Raw genomic sequence first — 24,242 nt, forward strand, 5'->3', positions numbered from 1 at the left:
ATGCATTATATTTGGAAATAATCTTTGTTTGGAAATGCGATCAGATGCAATTTTAAACCAAGAAAAAAGTTTATTACACTTTCGGTTGTTATTACAATTCAGGTTGTCACGCAATTGTAATAATGTAATAACTTTATTACAATTGAGGTTGTATGAGAACACCTTTTTTGTCATTCATAGGTCGTATTGCCCTATTAATATATATTTTATATACATGTATGCATGATATTTGACAATAATCTGTGTTTGAAAATGCGACCAGATGCAATTTTAAACCAAGAAATAAGTTTATTAAACTTTGGGGCGTTTTTACAATTCAGGTCGACAAGCAATTGTAATAAAGTTATAACTTTATTACAATTGAGTTTGCATGAGAACACATTTTTTGTCATTCATAGGTCGTATAACCTTATAAAGATACATTTTCATATACATGTATACACTATATTTTGCAAACATAGGTGCTTGAAAATGCGATAAGATGCACTTTTAACCCAAGAAATAAGTTTATTACACTTTCGGGCTGTTATAACAATTCAGGTCGACACGCGATTGTAATAATGTTATAACTTTGTTACAATTGAGGTTGTATGAGAACACCTTTTTGTCATTCATAGGTCGTATTGTCCTATTAATATATATATTATATCCACGTATGCATTATATTTTGAAATAATCTGTGTTTGGAAATGCGAACAGATGCAATTTTAAACCAAGAAAAAAGTTTATTACACTTTCGGGCGTTATTACAATTCAGGTTGTCACGAAGTTGTAATAATGTAATAACTTTATTACAATTGAGGTTGTATGAGAACACCTTTTTTGTCATTCATAGTTCGTATTGCCCTATTAATAAATATTTTATATACATATATGCATTATATTTTGCAATAATCTGTGTTTGAAAATGCGATAAGATGCGATTTTAAACCAAAAGATAAGTTTATTACACTTTCGGGCGTTATTACAATTCAGATCGACAAGCAGTTGTAATAATGTAATAACTTTATTACAATTGGTTTTGTATGAGAACACATTTTTTGTCATTCATAGGTCGTATTACCTAATTAAGATACATTTTTATACATATATACATATATACACTATATTTTGCAAACATATATGCTTAAAAATGCGATAAGATGCAATTTTAAACCAAGAAATAAGTTTATTACACTTTCGGGCGTTATTACAATTCAGGTCGACACGCGATTGTAATAACTTTATTACAATTGAGGTTGTATGAGAACACCTTTTTTGTCATTCATAGGTCGTTTTGTCCTATTAATAAATATTTTATATACATATATGCATTATATTTTGCTATATTCTGTGTTTGAAAATGCGATAAGATGCGATTTTAAACCAAAAGATAAGTTTATTACACTTTCGGGCGTTATTACAATTCAGGTCGACAAGCAGTTGTAATAATGTAATAACTTTATTACAGTTGGTTTTGTATGAGAACACATTTTTTGTCATTCATAGGTCGTATTACCTAATTAAGATACATTTTTATATACATATATACACTATATTTTGCAAACATATGTGCTTAAAAATGCAATAAGATGCAATTTTAAACCAAGAAATAAGTTTATTACACTTTCGGGCGTTATTACAATTCAGGTCGACACGCGATTGTAATAATGTAATAACTTTATTACAATTGAGTCTGTATGAGAACACCTTTTTGTCATTCATAATTCGTATTTCCCTATTAATATATATATATTATATCCATGTATGCATTATATTTTGCAATAATCTGTGTTTGGAAATGTGATCAGATGCAATTTTAAAGCAAGAAAAAAGTTTATTACACTTTCGGGCGTTATTACAATTCAGGTTGTCACGCAATTGTAATAATGTAATAAAGTTTATTACAATTCAGGTCGTTATTACACTTCAGGTTGTAACAAAGCGCTCTGGTACTTACAATATGCAAAATAACACGGGATTCGCGAAAATAAGCATTGAGTTTTAAAATTGAGAGTATGACTGTGGTATTCGCTAAGCATTTCTAAATTAGATAAAATAGTAAATGCTGACCACTCCATTTACATCGCGGCAAAACGCAATGTTGTAACCCCATATTTTATAAATAAGACAATGCAGAATAAGAATTTATTCACGAGAGCCTTATTCCCGGAAATGTTCGCATTAGCTATACGTTAAATCTGGATTAGACAATTATGCCAAAAGTAACGCCGTCAATCTTTTTATTTTAACTGCTCCATGTTGTTTTTCATAGAGAATAAGAACTTTCCGAGCCAAGACGGAGTACCAATTTGAAATTTAAAAAAGTTAATTTTCGATATGCATCATATGCTATACATTGCCGCTGTTTCAATAAATATTTATTCTATGTCTGAATATATTTTTAAGATATGGTATCATAAAGTACGAAGTACGAATTGCACAAAAATATCATGGGTGAATGCAAATGAAAACATGAAGATTTGTCTCCCCTAAACAGCAGCGTCACTCGTTTTCCGTGGTATCAAGGCAAGAACGGTAAACGGGGCACACACTTTATTATAATGTTTAGACATTTGTTTTTGTAATATTCAATGGGAAACAAAATGCGTATAGGGAAATGAGTTTCGTTTTTGTGTTGTTATTGGTAATCATAAATGCCCCTGAGAAAACAATGTGGGCGTCAGTATTTTGTTTAATTATTAGATATTTGACATTCGGAATAAGAGCTGATGTTGATTTCTTTTTTGTTTCGTTTTGTATTATACCAAACGAAAAATAATAGGAATGTATATACAAGATTCCATTTGGGTGTAATAGGGTCCGAAAGTTTTCAAAACAAATTAACTAGGAAAGTGTGAATATTATGCGAACTGTATCAGTTGAAGATCGTATCAAAATTCGCGGTTTGAACGACATTAATCGGAAAGTCAAATTGATTTTGCCTGATCATCACATTTCAAAGAAAAGTATATTTATCGTGTACAGAGCAAATATTTTCGAAAACATTTTTTTTAACAAAAAACAGGACGTCGAACACAAAGATCGTGCTTGTATAGAGAAATACCGGTATGATACCTTACTTTAAATACAGACCATTATATTGTGCAGCGTTTCAGGGACACGGCTTGACCAGTATGTCTTTGTACAGACCATTCCATTGCGCAGCATTTCAGGGACACAGCTTGACCAGTATGTCTTTATACAGACCATTCCATTGCGCAGCGTTTCAGGGACACGGCTCGATCAGAATGTCTTAATACAGACCATTCAAATGCGCAGCGTTTCAGGGACACGGCTCAATCAGTATGTCTTTATACAGACCATTCCATTGCGCAGCGTTTCAGGGACACGGCTCAATCAGTATGTATTTATACAGACCATTCCATTGCGCCGCATTTTAGGGACACGGCTTGACCAGTATGTCTTTATACAGACCATTCCATTGCGCAGCGTTTCAGAGACACGGCTCAATCAGTATGTATTTATACAGACCATTCAATTTCGCAGCATTTCAGGGACACGGCTTTACCAGTATGTCTTTGTACAGACCATTCCATTGCGCAGCGTGTCAGGGACACGGCTCGCTAAGTATGTCTTTATACAGACCTTTCCATTGCTCAGCATTTTAGCGACACGGCTCGATCAGTATGAATTTATTAAGACCATTCCAATGCGCGGTATTTCAGGAAAACGGCTCGTTCAGTATGCCATTCAGGGACACGGCTAAATCAGTATGTCTTTATACAGACCATTCCATTGCGCAGCGTTTCAGGGACACGGCTCGATCAGTATGTCTTTATGCAAACCATTCCATTCAGCAGCGTTTCAGGGACACGGTTAAATCAGTATGTCTTAAAACAGACCATTCTATTGCGCAGCGTTTCAGGGACAGAGCTTAATCAGTATGTATTTAAACAGACCTTTCCATTACGAAGCATTTCAAGGTAACTCCTAAATCAGTATGTCTTTATACAGACCACTCCATTGCGCAGCATTTCAGGGCCAGGGCTCGAACAGTATGTCTTTATACAGCTATTCCATTACGCAGCGTTTCAGACACACGGCTTGACAAGCATGTCTTTATACAGGCCATTCGATTGCACAGCGTTTCAGGGACACGGCTTGACCAGTATGGCTTTATACAGACCATTCGATTGCGCAGCATTTCAGGGTCACGACTTGACCAGTATGTCTTTATACAGACCCTTCCATTGCGCAGCATTTTAGGTACACGGCTGGACCAGTATGTCTTTATACAGAACATTCCATTACGCAGCGTTTAAGGAACACGGCTTAACCAGTATGTCTTTATACAGACCATTCCATTGCGCAGCGTTTCAGGTACACGGCTCGATCATTTTGTCTTTATACAGACCATTCAATTGCGCAACATTTCAGGAACACGGCTGGCCAGTATGTCTTTATACAGACCATTCAATTGCGCAGCATTTCAGGGACACGGCTCAACCCGTATGTTTTTATACAGACCTTTAAATTGCGCAGCGTTTCAGGGACACGGCTCAATCAGTATGTTTTTATACAGACCTTTAAATTGCGCAGCGTTTCAGGGACACGGCTCAATCAGTATGGTTTTATACATACCTTTCTATTGCGCAGCGTTTCAGGGACACAGCTCAATCAGTATGTCTTTATACAGACCATTCCATTGCGCAGCGTTTCAGGGACACGCCTAAATCAGTATGGCTTTATGCTGACCATTCCATTTCGCTGCATTTCAGGGACACGGCTTGACCAGTATGTTTTTATACAGACCATTCCATTGCGCAGCGTTTCAGGGACACGGCTCGCTCAGTATGTTATTATACAGACCATTCCATTGAGCAGTGTTTCAGGGACACGGCTCAATCAGTATGTCTTAATACAGACCTTTCCATTGCGGAGCATTTCAGCGACACGGCTCGATCAGTATGTATTTATTTAGACCAAACCATTGCGCGGTATTTCAGGGACACGGCTCGATCAGTATGCCATTCAGGGACACGGCTAAATCATTACGTCTTAATACAAACCATTCCATTGCACAGCGTTTCAGGGACACAGTTAAATCAGTATATCTTAAAACAGACCATTTCATTGCGCAGCGTTTCAGGGGCAGAGCTCAATCAGTATGTATTAAAACAGACCTTTCCATTGCGCAGCATTTCAAGGACACGCCTAAATCAGTATTTCTTTATACAGACCATTCCATTGCGCAGCGTTTCAGGAACACGGCTTGACAAGTATGTCTTTATACAGGCCATTTCATTGCGCAGCGTTTCAGAGACACGGCTTGACGAGTATGTATTTATACAGACCATTCCATTGCGCAGTATTTCAGGAACAGGGCTCGAACAGTATGTCTTTATACAGCTATTCCATTGCGCAGCATTTTAGAGACACTGCTTGATCAGTATGTCTTGATACAGACCATTCGATTGCACAGCGTTTCAGGGACACGGCTTGACCAGAGTGTATTTATACAGACCATTCAGTATGTCTTTATACAGCTATTCCATTACGCAGCGTTTCAGAGACACGGCTTGATCAGTATGTCTTGATACAGACCATTCGAGTGCACAGCGTTTCAGGGACACGGCTTGACAAGTATGTATTTATACAGACCATTCCATTGCGCAGCATTTCAGGAACAGGGCTCGAACAGTATGTCTTTATACAGCTATTCCATTACGCAGCGTTTCAGTGACACGGCTTGATCAGTATGTCTTGATACATACCATTCGAGTGCACAGCGTTTCAGGGACACGGCTTGACCAGTATGTATTTATACAGACCATTCAATTGCGCAGCATTTCAGGAACAAGACTCGAACAGTATGTCTTTATACAGCTTTACCATTACGCAGCGTTTCAGAGACACGGCTTGACCAGTATGTCTTTATACAGACCATTCGATTGCGCAGCGTTTTAGGGACACGGCTCAATCAGTATGTATTTATACAGACCATTCCATTGCGCAGCATTTCAGGGACAAGGCTCGCTCAGTATGCCTTTATACAGACATTTCCATTACAGAGCGTTTCAGGGACACGGTTTGATCAGTATGTCTTTATACAGACCATTCCATTGCACAGCGTTTCAGTGACACGGCTCAATCAGTATGTCTTTATGCAGGCCATTCGATTGCACAGCGTTTCAGGGGCACGGCTTGACCAGTATGTCTTTATACAGACCATTCCATTAAGCAGCGTTTCAGGAACACGGTTTGACCAGTATGTCTTTATACAGACCATTCCATTGCGCAGCGTTTCAGGGACACGGCTCGATCAGTATGTCTTTATACAGACCATTACATTGCGCAGCATTTCAGGGACACGGCTTGACCAGTATGTATTTATACAGATCGAGCCAATGCGCAGCGTTCCAGGGACACGGCTCGATCACTATGTCTTAAAACAAACCATTCTATTGCGCAGCATGTAAGGGACACGGCTAGACCAGTATGTCTTTATACAGGCCATTCGATTGCACAGCATTTCAGGGACACGGCTCGATCAGTATGTCTTTAAACAGACCATTCTATTTAATTGCGCAGCATTTCAGGGACACGAATCGATAAGTATGTCTATAAACAGACCCTTTTTTTAATTGCGCAGCATTTCAGGGACAGGGCTCGATCAGTATATCTTTGAAAAGACCATTCTTTGTCATTGCGCAGCATTTCAGTGACACGGCTCAATCAGTATATCTTTAAACAGACCATTCTTTTTAATTGCGCAGCATTTCAGGGACAGGGCGCGCTCAGTATGTCTTTATACAGAACATTCTATTTTATTGCAAAGCATTTCAGGGACACGGCTCGATCATTATATCTTTAAACAGACCATTCTTTTTATTGCACAGCATTTCAGGGACAGGGCTCGATCAGTATGTCTTTATACAGACCATTCTGTTTTATTGCACAGCATTTCAGGGACACGGCTCGATCAGTATATCTTTAAACAGACCATTATATTTTATTGCACAGCATTTCAGGGACAGGGCTCGATCAGTATGTCTTTATACAAACCATTCGATTAAATTACACAGCATTTCAGGGACACGGCTTGACCAGTATGTCTTTAAACAGACCATTCGATTGCGCAGCAAGTCAAGGACAGGGCTCGATCAGTATGTCTTTATACAGACCATTCAATTGCGCAGCGTTTCAGGGACACGGTTCGATCAGTATGTCTTTATACAGACCATTCCATTACGCAGCATTTCAGGGACACTGCTCGATCAGTATATATTAATACAGACCATTCCATTGCGCAGCGTTTCAGGGACACGGCTCGATGAGTATGTCTTTATACAGGCCATTTAATTGCGCAGCGTTTCAGGGACATGGCTCGATCAGTATGTCTTTATGCAGATCGAGCCATTGCGCAGCGTTTCAGGGACATGGCTCGATCACTATGTCTTAATACAAACCATTCCATTGCGCAGCATGTAAAAGGCACACGGCTAGTCCAGATGTCTTTATACAGACCATTCTATTTAATTGCGCAGTATTTCAGGGACACGGCTCGATCAGTATATCTTTGAACAGACCATTCTTTTTAATTGCCCAGCAATTCAGGGACAGGGCTTGATCAGTATGTCTTTAAACAGACCATTTTATTTAATTTCGCAGCATTTCATGGACACGGCTCGATCAGTATGTCTTTAAACAGACCATTATTTTTAATTGCGCAGCATTTCAGGGACACGGCTCAATCAGTACGTGTTTTCAGTAAATTGGCGATCGATAGCCAGAGTGGGCTAGCGATAGACGTACGTGTATGCTTATTGCTCAGTCAAGATTTATTCTGATTCGCAAAATAATCGTTTATAAACAATCCAATGAAATCGTGTGCATTCTATCAAAAGAACTATTTCCAGTAAATGACATATATCACATATCGTTACTATGAATAATAAGTCGCGAACGGGCCGATATTCGTAGCTGGCGGGCCAATATAAATTATATCGGCCCGATGTGCCGGTCCGATTTTTTATATAAAAAAGAATGGGATCGCGCGGCTTATACTTCAGAGACGTAACGTCAAAAGGTGAGATACACTCGAAAAAAAAGCATACTTGTTTCTTGCATTTCACCCGTCACATTTTTATTCTTTGTGTCAGTAAAATTTTGATTATATCTATGAAATCATCGTTAAATTCCGCATTTAACAATATTTATTTAATGCTTTCCGGTGGTTTATAGAGAAATATCAGTGAATTAAAACTGATAATTTCACTGTTTCAAACAGTGAAAATTATCAGTGAGAATTATCGATAATTTTCATTGTTTACTGTGAAATGACGTCATTTTTTGACGAAATGACGTCATTATCCCAGCAAAATTCGTAAGTTAAACTCTTGAACAATGTATATAAACTGTGAAAAATGCATTAAATAAAAAGAAAATTTGTTGGATTCGGTGCATTATCCAACAAATATCCTCTATATATTTTATTATTTTATTTAAAAAAATGATAATCAAACAGATAAATTAATCCGACGTTTTCACCATAAAATGGAAATGAGATGTAACACAAAATTTTCACGGTCAAACAAAAAACAGCTATAGCGGTAAAACTGAACAGTGATTTGGCGTGAAATTACGTCTGCCAAGAGAACAGACGTCAAAAAACAAACTGACGTCAGTTTTGTGCACTTCCGGTTAAATTCAAACGGGATGGAGCGAAAGAAAAACAAAGGTAAGATTCCTGAGATTTATGTAATTTAACTGTCTTTTTTTCATTTGTTGCGTTTAGGAGTCAATAAAATTGGCATTTTCATATGTGTGTTAAATCTAATTGCATACAAAAATACGGTTTTGTCATATATTTCCATGAACAATTATCATTTGAATTGAGCGACGTACGACTTTTTTTTTTAAACAAACAATGTCTTAAAAATGTCCAGTTTAACGTTTACATTTTGATATTTGAAAGAGATAAATATTGAAGTTATTATTTCTATAGCTACTATTTAACTTGCGTCAACATAAAAATATGTATGAAAAAACGTTTTTTTCATACAGTATGTACTGCAAATTGTATTGCGTTCGACACAAAAATAAGAAAATTATTCATTTTTGTCTTATGTCTTAAAAATGTCCAGTGGCGTCATATTTAAACTTAATATGTTATTTACGTCAAACGTTTCTCGTGTTATTTTACATGTTACGTGATAACTTTAATAATGAAAATAAAAACTTTTTATCATTTTAAATATATGTTTTAGGTTCGCAGTCTCACAAAGAATAAAAAATGACACACCCGTTCGACCGTTATAAACATCTGAAGCGGATAAAACAACAGCAAAGAAAAAGGGAAATAAACAAAAAGTATTATGAGAAAGCCAAAGGTAATAAAATAACTTCGAAGTGCCCAAGTGCAGTCTTGAAACGTAATCAAAGGCAGCGAAATAAGTTAAAACAGAACAAATTGAATGAAAAGAAAGCGAGACACAGGGAATATCAACGCCGTTATGAAACAAAGAAAAAGGAGAAACAACACCGTAATTTAATATCACCACCTGATTACAGCAATAGAATGGCACGGTCGTGCGGAATTGGGCGTTTAAGGAAATTATTACCGGCATCGCCAAGTCAGAGGACACAGTTAATGGCTTCGTATTTGAAAACAAAATCGCCTTATGTACACAATTTTAAAGATGTTTTTCAGTGCAGCAGCGACGAATCCCAATCGGCATAATCGTATTGTGTATGTTAAAGTGTATGAACATGATATTTGTTAACCTAAAATTTTACAAACAATTTTATAATTTTATTTTAGCAAAGAGAATATAATTATGGTAATATGTAATAAAGATTCACAGAGCTTATCATGCTTGTTGCATTCTTTACATAAACAAAAGATGAAATGAAGACGTAATAATCTTACGTTTTCGTAAAAATATCAAAAAACGACGTCGTTTAAGTGTTACGTTTGTGTACCTCACCTTTTGACGTTACGTTCAAACAAAATGACGTCAATATTCAGTTTTAGTAATCTATTTGTGCTTTAAAGGGACCGTCAACCACGAATGACGAAAAAAGAAAAGTTCTATAATACCGTGTGTGTGTTGTTTTTTTTTCATTATTAGTTTATATTGATTAAAATATCACGACTAGTATATTACATTACTTTAAAATAGTTCATATGTTCAGTATATTCGGTAATGACATTTCGCGATGTGAAATCGACAGTGCATAGCGAAAATATGTGACATTACGATATACACACTATAAATAACGCAAGTAAATTGATCATTTTATATATACAATATGTACAATTGATTACGCATGCACAAATTGCATTTGGGTTTACCACGTGACGACGGTGATTAATCTACTTGCGTTATTTATAGTTAACTGGTAGTTACCTGGTACACATACTCAGTAAAATTGTAATACCGAATATATTAAAATATGAAAACTTAACAACTTTTTTCAAGAAATGTAATATACCAGTCGTGATATTTTAATCAATATAAACTAATAATTGTAAAAAATACGGTATTTTAGAACTTTTCTTTTTTCGTCATTCGTGGTTGACGGTCCCTTTAACACGATTCGTCAAACAGCAAAGTGTATAGTAAAAGACACACTTACCACGATAACAAAATCAATCCGGTGCTTAAAATAATAAAATTACAAAGATGTGTTATTCAATTCTATGTTAATCAATCCGTTTATCTACACTTGGAGACACTTATATCGCATCACTTAATCATATCAATATAGCTCCCTTATTTTTGATCGGATTGTGTTGAAATTTGGACCAACAATAATTCAACACATATCTGATAACTCCTGAAAAATTAATTGAAATTGAAAAACAACAAAATGTAAAAAATAACAAATTAAAAACGTCACTTCAAAAGTCAAATTCGCAGACTCGTACAACGTTAAATGTATTTATTATCGTTGTGTGAATGAATAAACTGGTTATACAGGTTTTTGAAGGTGATATATGTCCAATGGTGCGGAAATCAAGATTTCCTCGTGCACAGATTTGTAGGTTTAGTCATTCGACAGGCAAGCAGGGTAGAGCGAAGACTTGATTTAAATCGTTTTATTAGCTCATCTATTTTTTGAAAAAAAAATATGAGCTATTGTCATCACCTTGGCGTCGGCGTCGGCGTCGGCGTCCGGTTAAGTTCTGCGTTTAGGTCCACTTTTCTCAGAAAGTATCAATGCTATTGCATTCAAACTTGGTACACTTACTTACTATCATGAGGGGACTGGGCAGGCAAAGTTAGATAACTCTGGCGTGCATTTTGACAGAATTATGTGCCCTTTTTATACTTAGAAAATTGAAAATTTTGGTTAAGTTTTGCGTTTAGGTCCACTTTTTTCAGAAAGTATCAATGCTATTGCATTCAAACTTGGTACACTTACTTACTATCATGAGGGGACTGGGCAGGCAAAGTTAGATAACTCTGGCGTGCATTTTAATAGAATTATGTGCCCTTTTTATACTTAGAAAATTGAAAATTTTGGTTAAGTTTTGTGTTAAGGTCCATTTTATTCCTTAAGTATCAAAGCTATTGCTTTCATACTTGCAACACTTACTAACTACCGTAAGGGGACTGTGCAGGCAAAGTAAGATAACTCTGGCATGCATTTTGACTGAATTATGTGCCCTTTTTATACTTAGAAAATTGAAAATTTTGGTTAAGTTTTGCGTTTAGGTCCACTTTTTTCAGAAAGTATCAATGCTATTGCATTCAAACTTGGTACACTTACTTACTATCATGAGGGGACTGGGCAGGCAAAGTTAGATAACTCTGGCGTGCATTTTAATAGAATTATGTGCCCTTTTTATACTTAGAAAATTGAAAATTTTGGTTAAGTTTTGTGTTAAGGTCCATTTTATTCCTTAAGTATCAAAGCTATTGCTTTCATACTTGCAACACTTACTAACTACCGTAAGGGGACTGTGCAGGCAAAGTTATGTAACTCTGACTGGCATTTGGACGGAATTATGGGCCCTTTATACTTAGAAAATTGAAAGTTTGGTTAAGTTTTGTGTTTTGGTCCACTTTACCCCTAAAGTATCATAGATATTGCTTTCATACTTGGAACACTCGCAAACTATCATAAGGGTACAGTAAAAGGACAAGTTGCATAACTCTGGATGTCATTTTTACGGAATTATGGCCCTTTTTTGACTTAGTAACTTTGAATATATGGTTAAATTTTGTGTTTCGATCCACTTTACTTCTTAAGTATCAAGGCTATTGCTTTCAAACTTCAAATACTTTCATGCTATCATGAGGTTACTGTACCTGGCAAGTTGAATTTTACCTTGACCTTTGAATGACCTTGACTCTCAAGGTCAAATTATTAAATTTCTCTAAAATTGCCATAACTTCTTTATTTATGATTAGATTTGATTGATACTTTGACAAAACTACTCTTACCTGACATACCACAATAGACTCCACCCAAACCATCGCCCGTGCCCCCCCCCCCAACCCCCCCCCCAATTTTTTTTTTTTTTTTTTTTTTTTTTTTTTTAAGATCATCTCACAAATGACCACCACACCCTCACACTATACCCCCCCCCCACCCCACCCCCTCCCCAATTTTTTTTTTAAACGGTTAAAAAACAAAACTATTTATTTTGATTATTTTATGTTTGAAATACCGTCCAACCATCGCACCCAAGAATCCCCCCCCCCACCCCCCCTCCCCCCACCCGAATCCCCCCCCTTATTTTTTTTTTTTTTTTTTTTTAAGATCATCTCACAAATTACCACCACACCCTCACACTATACCCCCCCACCTCACCCCCCCCCCCCAATTTTTTTTTATGAAACGGTTAAAAACACAAATATTTATTTTTATTATTTTATGTTTGAAATACCGTCCAACCATCGCACCCAAGAATCCCCCCCCCACCCCCCCACCCCCCCGATTTTTTTTTTTCCTTTTTTTCGCATTTTTGGAAGAAAATGTAATAAATGTCCACACCCCCACACAATGCACCGCTCTTCACTCCACCCCTCCCTCCTTTGTGATTGAAAATGAGAGTCCCTTCACCTTTAAAAAAGAAAATAGATGAGCGGTCTGCACCCGCAAGGCGGTGCTCTTGTTTATTTAAGCTCTGTTTGTGTGTTGATGTTAATATTATGTTTTATGTGTTTCAGTGAGTTTTATGAGAGCAGACGGATGACTGACTTGAGATAGAAAGGGCATTGGTTCCGGACATTTTACCATGGGATTTACATAGTTTTCTAAAAAGAATACTTAACGTTTACGATATAGTAACAGCGGATTATTTGTAGATTTCTCTAAAATTAGAGGTTTCAGGAGGTGATGAAGGCACCTAGACACCGGTCTTGAGCCATGGGTCCTCATACGTCCCCCTGCCATTAAAAGAAAAATGAAAAATGAGCAGTAGGGTTGCGTATCCCGCTCGCGGTTACACCTGAATCGTTCGTTACCACCGATTATTGTTTGGGGTGTACGTGAAGTCATGTGCACTTCTCTTAATTGATGGTAATGAATAAATCTTGTAATTATCGCAGCTGCTTTTATCAAAACTAATGCTTCACTTTATGTACTTTTCGCAAATAGGCGTTGTGGATGGGCATAGGGGGCGTCCTCGGTGCTTTTTGGGCATCGGCGGCGGACGGGCGGTTGTTAGGGCCGTGGCGTCCTTGGTTGGGCTTGTGATTTTGAATTGTGTAGTTAAATTGTGCAATTGTATGATTTTGAGTTTAGGCTTGACGTCTGATGGGTATTAATAATATTCAATTATTCACATGTAACGCATGAGCATGTTTAATGAAACGTATAACGACATGTTCTACAGAATGGATTTAGTATCGTTTCAGTTCTTAAATATATGAGAAGGATGTCGCAACGTTTACTGACGTCTCGAGACTCTTCAACTGAGCGGTGCCATTGGGGTCGATATCTGTTGCTCATTGAACACATACGATCGTCAGAAGATTTGTTTCTTGCATTTATGTGTAGAAAGCCTTGGCAAATACAAACACCCACTCCGTGCGTGTGTTTCAAGAAATAAAATACCCTGCTTGTCATGACACATAAACAAATGTGTTTGTTTTTATTCTAAATGGTTAGATGATAAATAATTTATGTTTGTCATAAAATGTAATGGAATATAAAACATAAATAATAACAATGTGAAAATAAAACGCATAAACTTACACGTCTTAATAACTGACGGGCTTGCAACATGCCGATTGAGCAATTTCGCTCGTGAATATTCATACGAGCCATAATGTTTTTCTTAAATTAATGTTATGTTGTTCTTGTGTAAAAACTTACCTAGAATTATGAAATTGAAATTAAATTGGAATAAAATGTATATCGCCTTTTGGTGATTTTTTTAACGCAACACTTTTTAAACTTACATATCTCAGTAATGTGTGAATATTTTTATTTAAAATTGCACATGTGATCATTTGACTACAGTATGTGCAAGCTAAGAATAAAATCATTCATCCGTGACGATCGGACGCTTTAGCAAGTGGGAAAGGTAGCCTGTAAAATGTAAAGTGCGCGATTGCGCTCCTGAATATTCATACGAACTATATTGTTTCGTAAATTAATTTTATGTTTTCCTTATGTAAGAACCCACTTAAAATAATTAAATTGAAATAAAACTAGAATTAAATCGCGTTTCAACATTTTCACGTGCAAAAATATAGAACCACACCTAACCCACGTGTTAGAGCGTCCAATCGTTACGGATGAATGATTTTATCGTGAGCTTGCATAGAACGTAGTCAAATGATCGTATGTAAAATTTTAAATCAATATCATTACTCGTAACTGGGATATTCAAGATTGAAAAGTGATGCGTTAGAAGTGTCTCCAAGTGTATATTGATTTTAAATCACACTTTTTAAACGATTGTATCGAATTCTAAACACGGTCACCAAAAACACGAATTATGAAATCGAATGTATAAGAGATTACAAGTTCCAAATTATGAATGAGAAACACAAAATCCGAAATACGTTTTGGAATTGTTCGATGCTTAAAAAATATTTAACTGTTAAATAAAAACCCTCCACGTCCGAATTGTTGTCCTAAAATCCAGAGAGTCTATGTCGGCAGCGGGCCAATTTTAGACGTCCGACACAGCTCTGCCGTTTGGAAAATATTATAATACCCTGCGTTCATATGTATGTCGTTCATATCCACATTTCTAAATGTATGCGACCCTTTTTTCTATTCAAACAGGGAAGGTCTACATAAATTATATACTAAGTATGCAGATTTTACCATGTGACATGGGCTTAAATTCATCGTTTTATTATCTGTATACAAATTTTATGTATGCAATGAATTAAAATGTATAATATTGTTTTCATTGTTTGTTATACAAAGACTTAAAATTGTAGCTTTATATGCAATAAATGCTAATACAATCAATTGAAATGTGTCTGAGAATATATTACTTTCGTACCAATTGTTTTTAATATAATATTTATATATTATATATGATAGATAAATTGCATAAAAAAGAATGTTTTAAATTCTTCACATAAAATACAGGAGTGTTTGTTTATAAATCATTTTTTTTTATAAACTGTCAAGTCAAGAGTCAAGTTTATGACTGCTTACAATGATAAACAATTTTGTGACAACACATTCGTAAACGGTACACACTTGTTTGCTGTTGCATCAGCGTGAATAAGATTGTGCACGCGGTGAACTCCATTTCTTAGAAACAATGCCACAATCGTAGATTACATTCCTGCGTTTGTCGGATATGTTTGATATTATATATATGCCCAGAATGGGACATACAGTGATGGCATCGCAAGTCTTTCCGTACTTTCGTCCGTCCTTTCGTCCGTCTTTTCGTCAGTCAGTTCATTCTTGCGCGAAGCATAACCAACAATATTATAAGGGGGCTTTTCACAGATGTTCGCATGTATTGAAGTTTGTCATTAAATGCTTTATATTGATATGTGTAAACAGCTCCAGTAAAAAACAATAATAAAATTAAAGAAAGAAACAAAAGAAACCCTTAACTGGGCTCGAACCACTGCCCCCTCAGAAAAAGTATATCGCTTGGACCACACGGCCATCCGTGCCCATACAATAAATGATGTATTTTATACTTTATAATAGAAATCCTCCTAGTATCCCAAAATATAACTACAACATCAGAACTCTCCAAGTTATTCAATCGTTTCGCGTTGCAGCACTTTATAATTTTCAGGTTTTTAGATAGTCAAAAGATGCATATAATGAAAATTGTAGAGCATTGCAAATGTTCCGTATTACTGTTTCCTCACAAATAGCGTAACTACAACGAACATTTGCGAATCTGAAACTTTTTTTATGTTGTCAATTTACAAAAACGTGACAAGGCCCAATTAAGGGAGTCATAGGATTAAAAAGAGTGTTGAAGCAAGTTTTTAGTTCAATGATCAAAACTATTTCTTCAAAATTAAGAGTTATTGTCCTTTGATTAGTATTCTTGTTTGTAGTAGAACTTGATTATTGAAGGGATTGAAACAACATAAATTGATTGATAAAAATGGCAAGCAACTCTCTCCTTCTCTCTCTCTCTCTCTCTCTCTCTCTCTCTCTCTCTCTCTCTCTCTCTCTCTCTCTCTAGCTCTCTCTCTCCTCTCTCTACTCTCTCTCTCTCTCTCTCTCTCTCTCTCTCTCTCTCTCTCTCTCTCTCTCTCTCTCTCTCTCTCTCTCTCTCTTCAATATTTATGGAGTGATCGTCCATGAATTGTGTTCTTATGCAGTTAATATCTATATAGTTTCATTTCCATGCGGTGCTTACATGAAAAATATTAAAGGGATTCCTACGATACTGTATACAGCGATAGAAGGTATTGAGAAGCTTCAAGAAGAAGTGCAAGGATAATAACGCTTTGTTTTATAACACATTTATGCCTAACGTCTAGAAAAAATGCTTTGGCAAACAGCGCTGACCCAGATGAAACGCCGCATGATGCGGCGTCTCATCTGGGTCTGCGCTGTTTGCTTGAAGGAATTTCTGTAAGAAATATTCTAAATATAGAAATAAATATAGTAGACATCCTTAATTTTAGAAATAAATTGATCCAATTTAGAAGGATGGGAGAGTCCACTGGGCATAAATGGGTTAATATTTACAGAGTTATTGGCCTTTGGTTTATTACTAAGTATGGAAGGATTGATACAAAACAATTATATGCATTCATATATGATATTGACTAGACATTCAGAGGATAAGCAATGTTGAACCGAAATTTGCATTGTCAGGATTAAAGCTGAATATATATGGGCCGCGCTCTTGTGCGTTAAGTGTCGTCCCAGATTAGCTTATGCACTCCGCATTATGATATTTTTGTTCAATGAAAGTATATTCTTTGCAAAAATCCTGTTGAGGCGTAAAGTGCCGTCCCTGATAAGCTTGTGCGGACTGCACAGGCTAATCTAGGACGACACTTCCCGCCTTGCATTAAACCTCCTTTTCACAGAGCACGGCTCAATTATATATTTTGTTTAATATATTATATATGTTGTCTTCTTCTTGTCGACACCAAGTCATTTTCATAAGGAAACACGTTGTATGGATTTTTGTACGGTGATTTATATAAGATATATATTTTTAATTCCTATTATACTTTATTAATTAAAACACCATTATAGTTTGTCACAACAATCACATGTAAATAGTTGTTTAAGATTCCAACTCCAGCTATTAATTTTTACTGAAGGACTTGAAAACAGTGTGATAGTATGCTATGTGTTAGGGTGGGGGTGCGGAGTAAACCAAATCTGCTCTGTATGGTAACGGTCAACCAAACTCTCGTGTGCCGAGAATAGGAAATGAACCCGCGTTACCTTGATGTGGAGGTCTTGGACCAACCACTGCGATAACCAGTCAATCTTTCTGATAACGTGATGGACATATTCATTCAAATCAGCAAAACTAACTAAATGTATCTGTGAATATGTATGACTTTATTAATTTATGAGTGACAAGATAAGGGATGTACGCCAGATGGCTGCCTTCGCATGATTGGCTACTAGGCCCATCACGGATGTCAAGCATGATGACTGGTGACCAACATTATTACAAAATCTATGAACAATTTAAGAAGATCTTGACAGGTGCGCGTCTAAAATTGTAGGTACACATGTCAGACATTTTGTTGGATTTGCACACTATGGAATTCCATGCTGAGTGAACTTATGCAATATTTTTCAAATCATTTCACTAGGATTAAACGTATTTTATCGTATACTAATTTTTTATTCCGTAGAAAATGCTGCTTCTCCTAGTTGCGACCATCGGACTAGGTAATAAAAATATATTTTTTTATTAATAATTCTATTTAATTATTGTTTATGTTACTTGTTATTGTTGAACGAGCAATATTTTTATGAATAAAGTTATATATAGGCCGTGCTCTGTGAAAAGGGTTTTTATGCATGTGCGCAAAGTGTCGTCCCAGATAAGCCTGTGCAGTCAGCACAGGCCAATCAGGGAAGACACTTTCCGCTTTAATGATATTTTCTGTTTAAAGAAAGTCTCTTCTAGCAAAAATCTAGTTTAGGCGGTTTAGTTAAGTTTATCGTTACTTTTATAGATCATATATTAATTGCATGCAGTTATATATGTTGACCTTAAAAATAGTTTTCCTCGGTTAACATGTACGTTTCTTAATGATTGACTTTACGATATGTTTCAAGCATTATTGCGTCTTAAACCAATGAATCATTGTAAAGTTGTCCACATACGATTATCTTGAACAACACTTCGTGGTAGGTATAAGAATAAAACACAATACATGTAACCGAGAATCTTTTAACTTGCATCTGTATGCGTGAAAACCCAATCATCCACTTAATGCATAATATAAGCTTAATTTAAATATAAGCTAAATATCCGCTTTTATGGTATTTTTCGTTTAAAGAAAGTCGCTTCTACACGAAAATCCAGTTAAGGCAAAAAGAGTCGTCCCTGATTAGCCTGTGCGGACTGCACAGGCTAATCTGGGACGACACTTTACGCATATACATTGAGCCCAGTTTTCTCAGAACGCAACTCATATTTAAATGAAATTTACTGCTCTGCTTGCTCCAGTTGCTGGACAGGAGGTTCACAATGTGGCCTTCTCCGCGGGCCTCACACACGACCAGGCCATCCTGCACGCCGAGACTGTCGTGTACGACAGAGTGTTCGTCAACGTGGGGCGTGCCTACAACACCAGGACGGGAGTGTTCACGTGCCCCACTCCCGGTGTATACGTGTTTCAGGTAAGGCATTGACCAACTGCCAACACACAGTGTGTTCGTGTTTTAGGTAAGGCATTGTCCAACCCCAGGTGTATACGTGTTTCAGGTAAAGCATTACCCAACTGCCAACACACAGTGTGTTCGTGTTTTAGGTAAGGCATTGTCCAAACCCCAGGTGTATACGTGTTTCAGGTAAGGCATTGCCCAAAACACAGCGTGTTCGTGTTTTATGTAAGGCATTGTCCCACCCCAGGTGTATACGTGTTTCATGTAAGGTTTTGCCCCACCCACGGTTTATACGTGTTTCATGTAAGGTCAAGGGTGATGTTTCAGGTAAAGCATTGCCTTACAAATGTGTGTACGCATTTCAGGTAAAGTATTGCCCCACTCACGGAGTAAACGTGGTTCAGGTAGGATATTATCCCATCCACTGTTAATGCGTGTTTCAGGTAAGGTATTGTACCACCCACGGGGTATACGTGTTTCAGGTACGGTATTGTCCCCACACGGGATATACGTGTTTCAAGTAAATTTTGCCTCGCCAACCGTGAATGCGTGTTTCAGATAAGGTTTTGTCCCACCCACGGGATATACGTGTTTCAGGTAAGGTATTGTCCCACCCACGGGGTAAATGTGTTTCAGGTAAGGTATTGTCAGGTATGGAATTGCCACACATTCGGTGCATGCGTGGTTCAGGTAAGGTCTTGTCCAACCCAAGGCGTGATTTAGGTAACGTTATTGCCCCCACTGGGAACGCGTGTTTCATGTAGGGTATTGTCCCACCCACTGTATACACGTGTTTCATGTAAGGTATTGCCCAATCCACGGTATATACGTGATTCAGGTATGGTATTGTTCCATCCATTGTGAATACGTGTTTCAGATTGGGTTTTTGTCCCACCCACGGGGTATACGTGTTTCAGGTAAGGTAGTGTCCCACCCACGGGGTAAACGTGTCTAAGGCAAGGTATTGCTCCACCCAAGGGGTATACGTGTTTCAGGTAATGTTTCGCCCCACCCGCGGTGTCTACGTATGCACGTGCTTCAGCAACGATGTTTACTTACTCACGTGTGCCACTCAAGGTCTATGCGTGATCCATGTTAAGGAAACGATTTAAAGGTAACGTCTATCCCTTGTGTATCAGCAATCAACGTAAGAAGCTGTGCTACACTAACGGTTTATACGTGTGAAGGTAAGAAAGTATACACGAACTACGTCAAGCAGGATGGATATTTACTCACGCAATTCTGTTTTATATGATATTCAGTATCGCAATTTTGGTTTAGACGTTTACACTTTACTTACATGTAAAAGAAGATACCGAGGCAAACCATACATTTCACAAGCTCTTAAGGAAAGCATTATGAAATGCTTTCTTCTGCTTTTGCGACATTGTCTCAAGGAAAGCATTATGAATATTTTCTTCTGCTTTTGCGACATTTTAGTAACTTGGCCATGGTAACGGACTATCTCGTGTGAGTTCTGATGCGAGCTTACACGATATCAGTTACATTTCCACGTGTTTCCTGTTTTTAAGAGAACAAACATACAAGACATTTTATTCAGACTTATACAGAGGTACATATTCTTTAATGCACACACTTGTAAATGTCGCGTTTCAGTTTATAATAATGATGATCTAATCAATGAAATAATCAATATTTTCCACCCACAGTTCCACTCTCTAACGCACCTTGACAAGTCCACGTGGCTCGAGCTGTACAAGAACTCCGCCTACATGGCCTCCATATACGGTCATACAGCGGCCGACTACGCATCCGGCGGAAACTCAGTGGTGCTTAACCTCGTGAAAGGAGACACGGTGCGTGCGAAAATCAACTTAATGCGGAAAGTATCTTCCCTGATTAGCCTGTTTGGACAGCACAGGCTTATCTGTGACGACGCTTTTACGCGAATGTTCTTAATAGCAGCATGTACAAATCTTTCATGATACGCGCGTAGTTTTCTGTAGACAAAGAGAACAATTGACGTGTTTTTACCTTCAAAGAAAACAATACCGACCATGTGGGCAAAATTGTAGAATATAAATCTCATTCATAATTAACGTATTTGTCATATTATTTCATGATTGTCATATCACACTGTTGTTATTAATATGATAGTTAACAATTTTGTGTCGTTGTTATGCGTGTCTATCGAACTTTCATAGACACAAGAACACAATAGCGGTGTTTGTCATCGGATAAACAACAATGCATCGAACATCAAAATCACTTGCTAATTTAACCTCTTAATTCGCAGGTTTACGTGAAGGCAGTTGACAACAGTTACGGTATAGACACGAACCTGTACGGGCAGCCCAACGAGGTCTACTCCACCTTCAGCGGCTATATGATCGCTCCTGTGTTCAGCGAGGCGCCCGTGGTCGGCAAATGATGCGCTTAATTGATTCACGTGTAGATTTGTCGACAAGTCAATACATTATGTAAATGAAGATGTTTTGTCACCGTAGCTGTCTTACCATTTTTTTTACATTTGTTTACCTTTGTATTTTCAAAGAAATGAATTTTGAGGAAATGTCCCACCACTAGACCCGAATGAATAGGATTTTCGCATTAAAAAGAACTTTACAATTACAATAGAAAACGTTCCGTTTTTCTAAACGACATATATCAAGAAAAATCTGCTAAACAATCTATTTTGTACATTAAAGCATAAAGGATCGTTACTGTCGGAATATCTGACATTTTCAGAAGACATGCAGACAACGTGTTTCGACTTAACTGTCTAATCCAGGTTTTGACATTTGTTAACCTGTGTTTCAGTCCACTGAAATGTTTAGAAAATTTCCCTAAAATAGGACTAAATGAATAAATGGAATTTGAGCATTTGTTAAAAATAGAAAATGCTCCGATCAAGTGAACGACCGCTTGGCGTACTTTCTGTTAAGTATATCGTAAATGATGTTCACTGTTTGGGAATCCCCTCTGTTGTACAGATATTTTCCTATGAAACAAAGACAGCGTTTTCTGGTTCCGAGACATACATGAGTAAACGTATCGGTAATAGCGCTGTGCTTAAATAACTTAGTCTTTATGCATTAAATAATTATATAAGTATGTCTTTCCTAAAACTTTACGCATTTGCTCGTAATATATGCAAACATCCAAACATTTAAAGTGTTAGTAAAACAAAGTTAATTGTTTTGTAACGGTGTAATATAACACTTTAAACACAGAACATTCCATTGCGTAGCATTTCAGGGTCACCAGTCATCACGCATCCCGTCTTTCTAATAAATCAGCAAGTGTATGCTGATAGCACAGTTTGGTTTTTAGGGTAACTGCCGGATATGCATCGTGATAAAAACTACCGGAATAGTATAGCATCTTAAGAAGAAAATGGCAAAGTTACATATGCACATCGTGCCGGTCATACAACTCCTTTTAAAATATTGGGGAAACTAACCGCCATAAGATTCCAGTTTGTAATTGCCCGATTAAAGAGAAATCTTCCAGATCAGGCCACATCCATGCGTCTTTGTACAGCGCATATGATGTCACGGTGTTCGGTGTAGGGAAATGCGGAGTACTCACTGCATATTCAGGCAACTAATAGGCACACATTTTGGTAGAATTTCAGCGTCAGCGCTCTGTCAGTAAATCGTGACGGGAAGACAGAATGAACTGTTGATAAACGCCTTTTGTTGATGACACAGTATTTCGTTCAAGATATAAAATTAAACGAATTTGCGGGAAAGGAATGAACGAAAACCTAACGTTAAATGTCTGTTATTTCCATTGTGAGAAACAACTTCAGAAATAGTATTGTGTTATGATAAGAGAGAATTCGTTTAATTATCTAACCCCAGTTGTGTGACGTATGCGGTCAGTCTGAAAACCGTGCCAAAATAGGCTACCGACATTTACATGTTTGCTATTAATTAAACTACCACATGTTTCGATGTCAAAGAAGTAAATTCATGAAAAGCTACGTGAGGACACATATAATGTGATCTCGTGTAGTATAGTTTTTATCTATGTACACTATTGTGTGGTTAAAATATAATATATACATATTCATATAGTCGAACCATCGACATCATGTTCGCTAACGGTTGAACCAGTGACATCACGTTCGCTAATGGTCAAACAAGTGACAACACGATCGCTAACTGTCGAACCAGTGCCATCACCTTTGATAACGGTCGAACCAGTGACATCACGTTCACTAACGGTCAAACAAATGAGATCACGTTTGCTAACGATTAACAAGTGGCATCACGCTCGCTAAAGGTTGAACCAGTGACATCACGTTCGCTAACGGTCGAACCAGTGAAATTACGGTCGCTAACGGTTGCACCAGTGACATCACGTTCGCTAGGAGGACAACAATTGACATCACGTTTGTAAACGGTCGAGCCAGTAACATCGTGCTCGCTAACGGTCGAACCAGTGACATAACTTTCACTAACGGTCGATAACCGGTGACACCACGTTCGCACAACTCGTTCTCACACGGTCGAACCAGTGAATTCAAGTGTCCTAACGGTCGAACCAGGACCATCAATTTCGCACACGGTCGAGCGAGCGAAATCAAGTTCTATCACGTTCGCTACCGGTCGAACCAGTGACATCACGTTCCCTTACGGTCGAACCAGTGACATCAAGTTAGCTAACAAACGAACCAGTGACAACACGCTTGCTTACGGTTGAAACAGTGCCATCACGTTCACGTATGGTTAATCCAATTCCATCACGTTCGCTAACGATCGCACCAGTAACATCACGTTCGGTTGAACCAGTGATATAACATTTGCTAACGGTCGCACAAGTGATATCGCATTCGCTAACATTCGAACCAGTGATATCACGTTCGCATGAGGACACCAGGTGGCATCACGTTTGCAAACGCTCGAACCAGTGACATCACGTTTGCTAACGGTGTAACCAGTGACATCAGTTTCACTTACGGTATAACCATTGACAACACGTTCGCACACGATCAAGCCAGTGACATCTGGTTCGCACAGGTTCGAACCAGTGGCATCACGTTCGCTAACGGTTGA

The 24,242-nt window shown here is 37.5% G+C and overlaps 1 protein-coding gene across 1 annotated transcript in view; it reads left to right on the forward strand.

Moving 5' to 3' along the window:
* Nucleotides 1-18,110: 18,110 nt before the first annotated feature.
* LOC127848013 (complement C1q tumor necrosis factor-related protein 4-like) overlaps nt 18,111-24,242 on the forward strand; it is a 29,833-nt gene continuing 23,701 nt past the window's right edge. Inside the window, exons 1-4 of the mRNA XM_052380289.1 lie at nt 18,111-18,273; nt 19,061-19,233; nt 20,889-21,035; nt 21,476-21,602. Coding sequence (XP_052236249.1) covers nt 18,240-18,273; nt 19,061-19,233; nt 20,889-21,035; nt 21,476-21,602 — 481 coding nt within the window. The 5' untranslated portion in view covers nt 18,111-18,239. The remainder of the gene's footprint in view (nt 18,274-19,060; nt 19,234-20,888; nt 21,036-21,475; nt 21,603-24,242) is intronic.

Source organism: Dreissena polymorpha, chromosome 10 (assembly GCF_020536995.1).
Source record: "Dreissena polymorpha isolate Duluth1 chromosome 10, UMN_Dpol_1.0, whole genome shotgun sequence".
Classification (NCBI taxonomy): Eukaryota; Metazoa; Mollusca; class Bivalvia; order Myida; family Dreissenidae; genus Dreissena; species Dreissena polymorpha.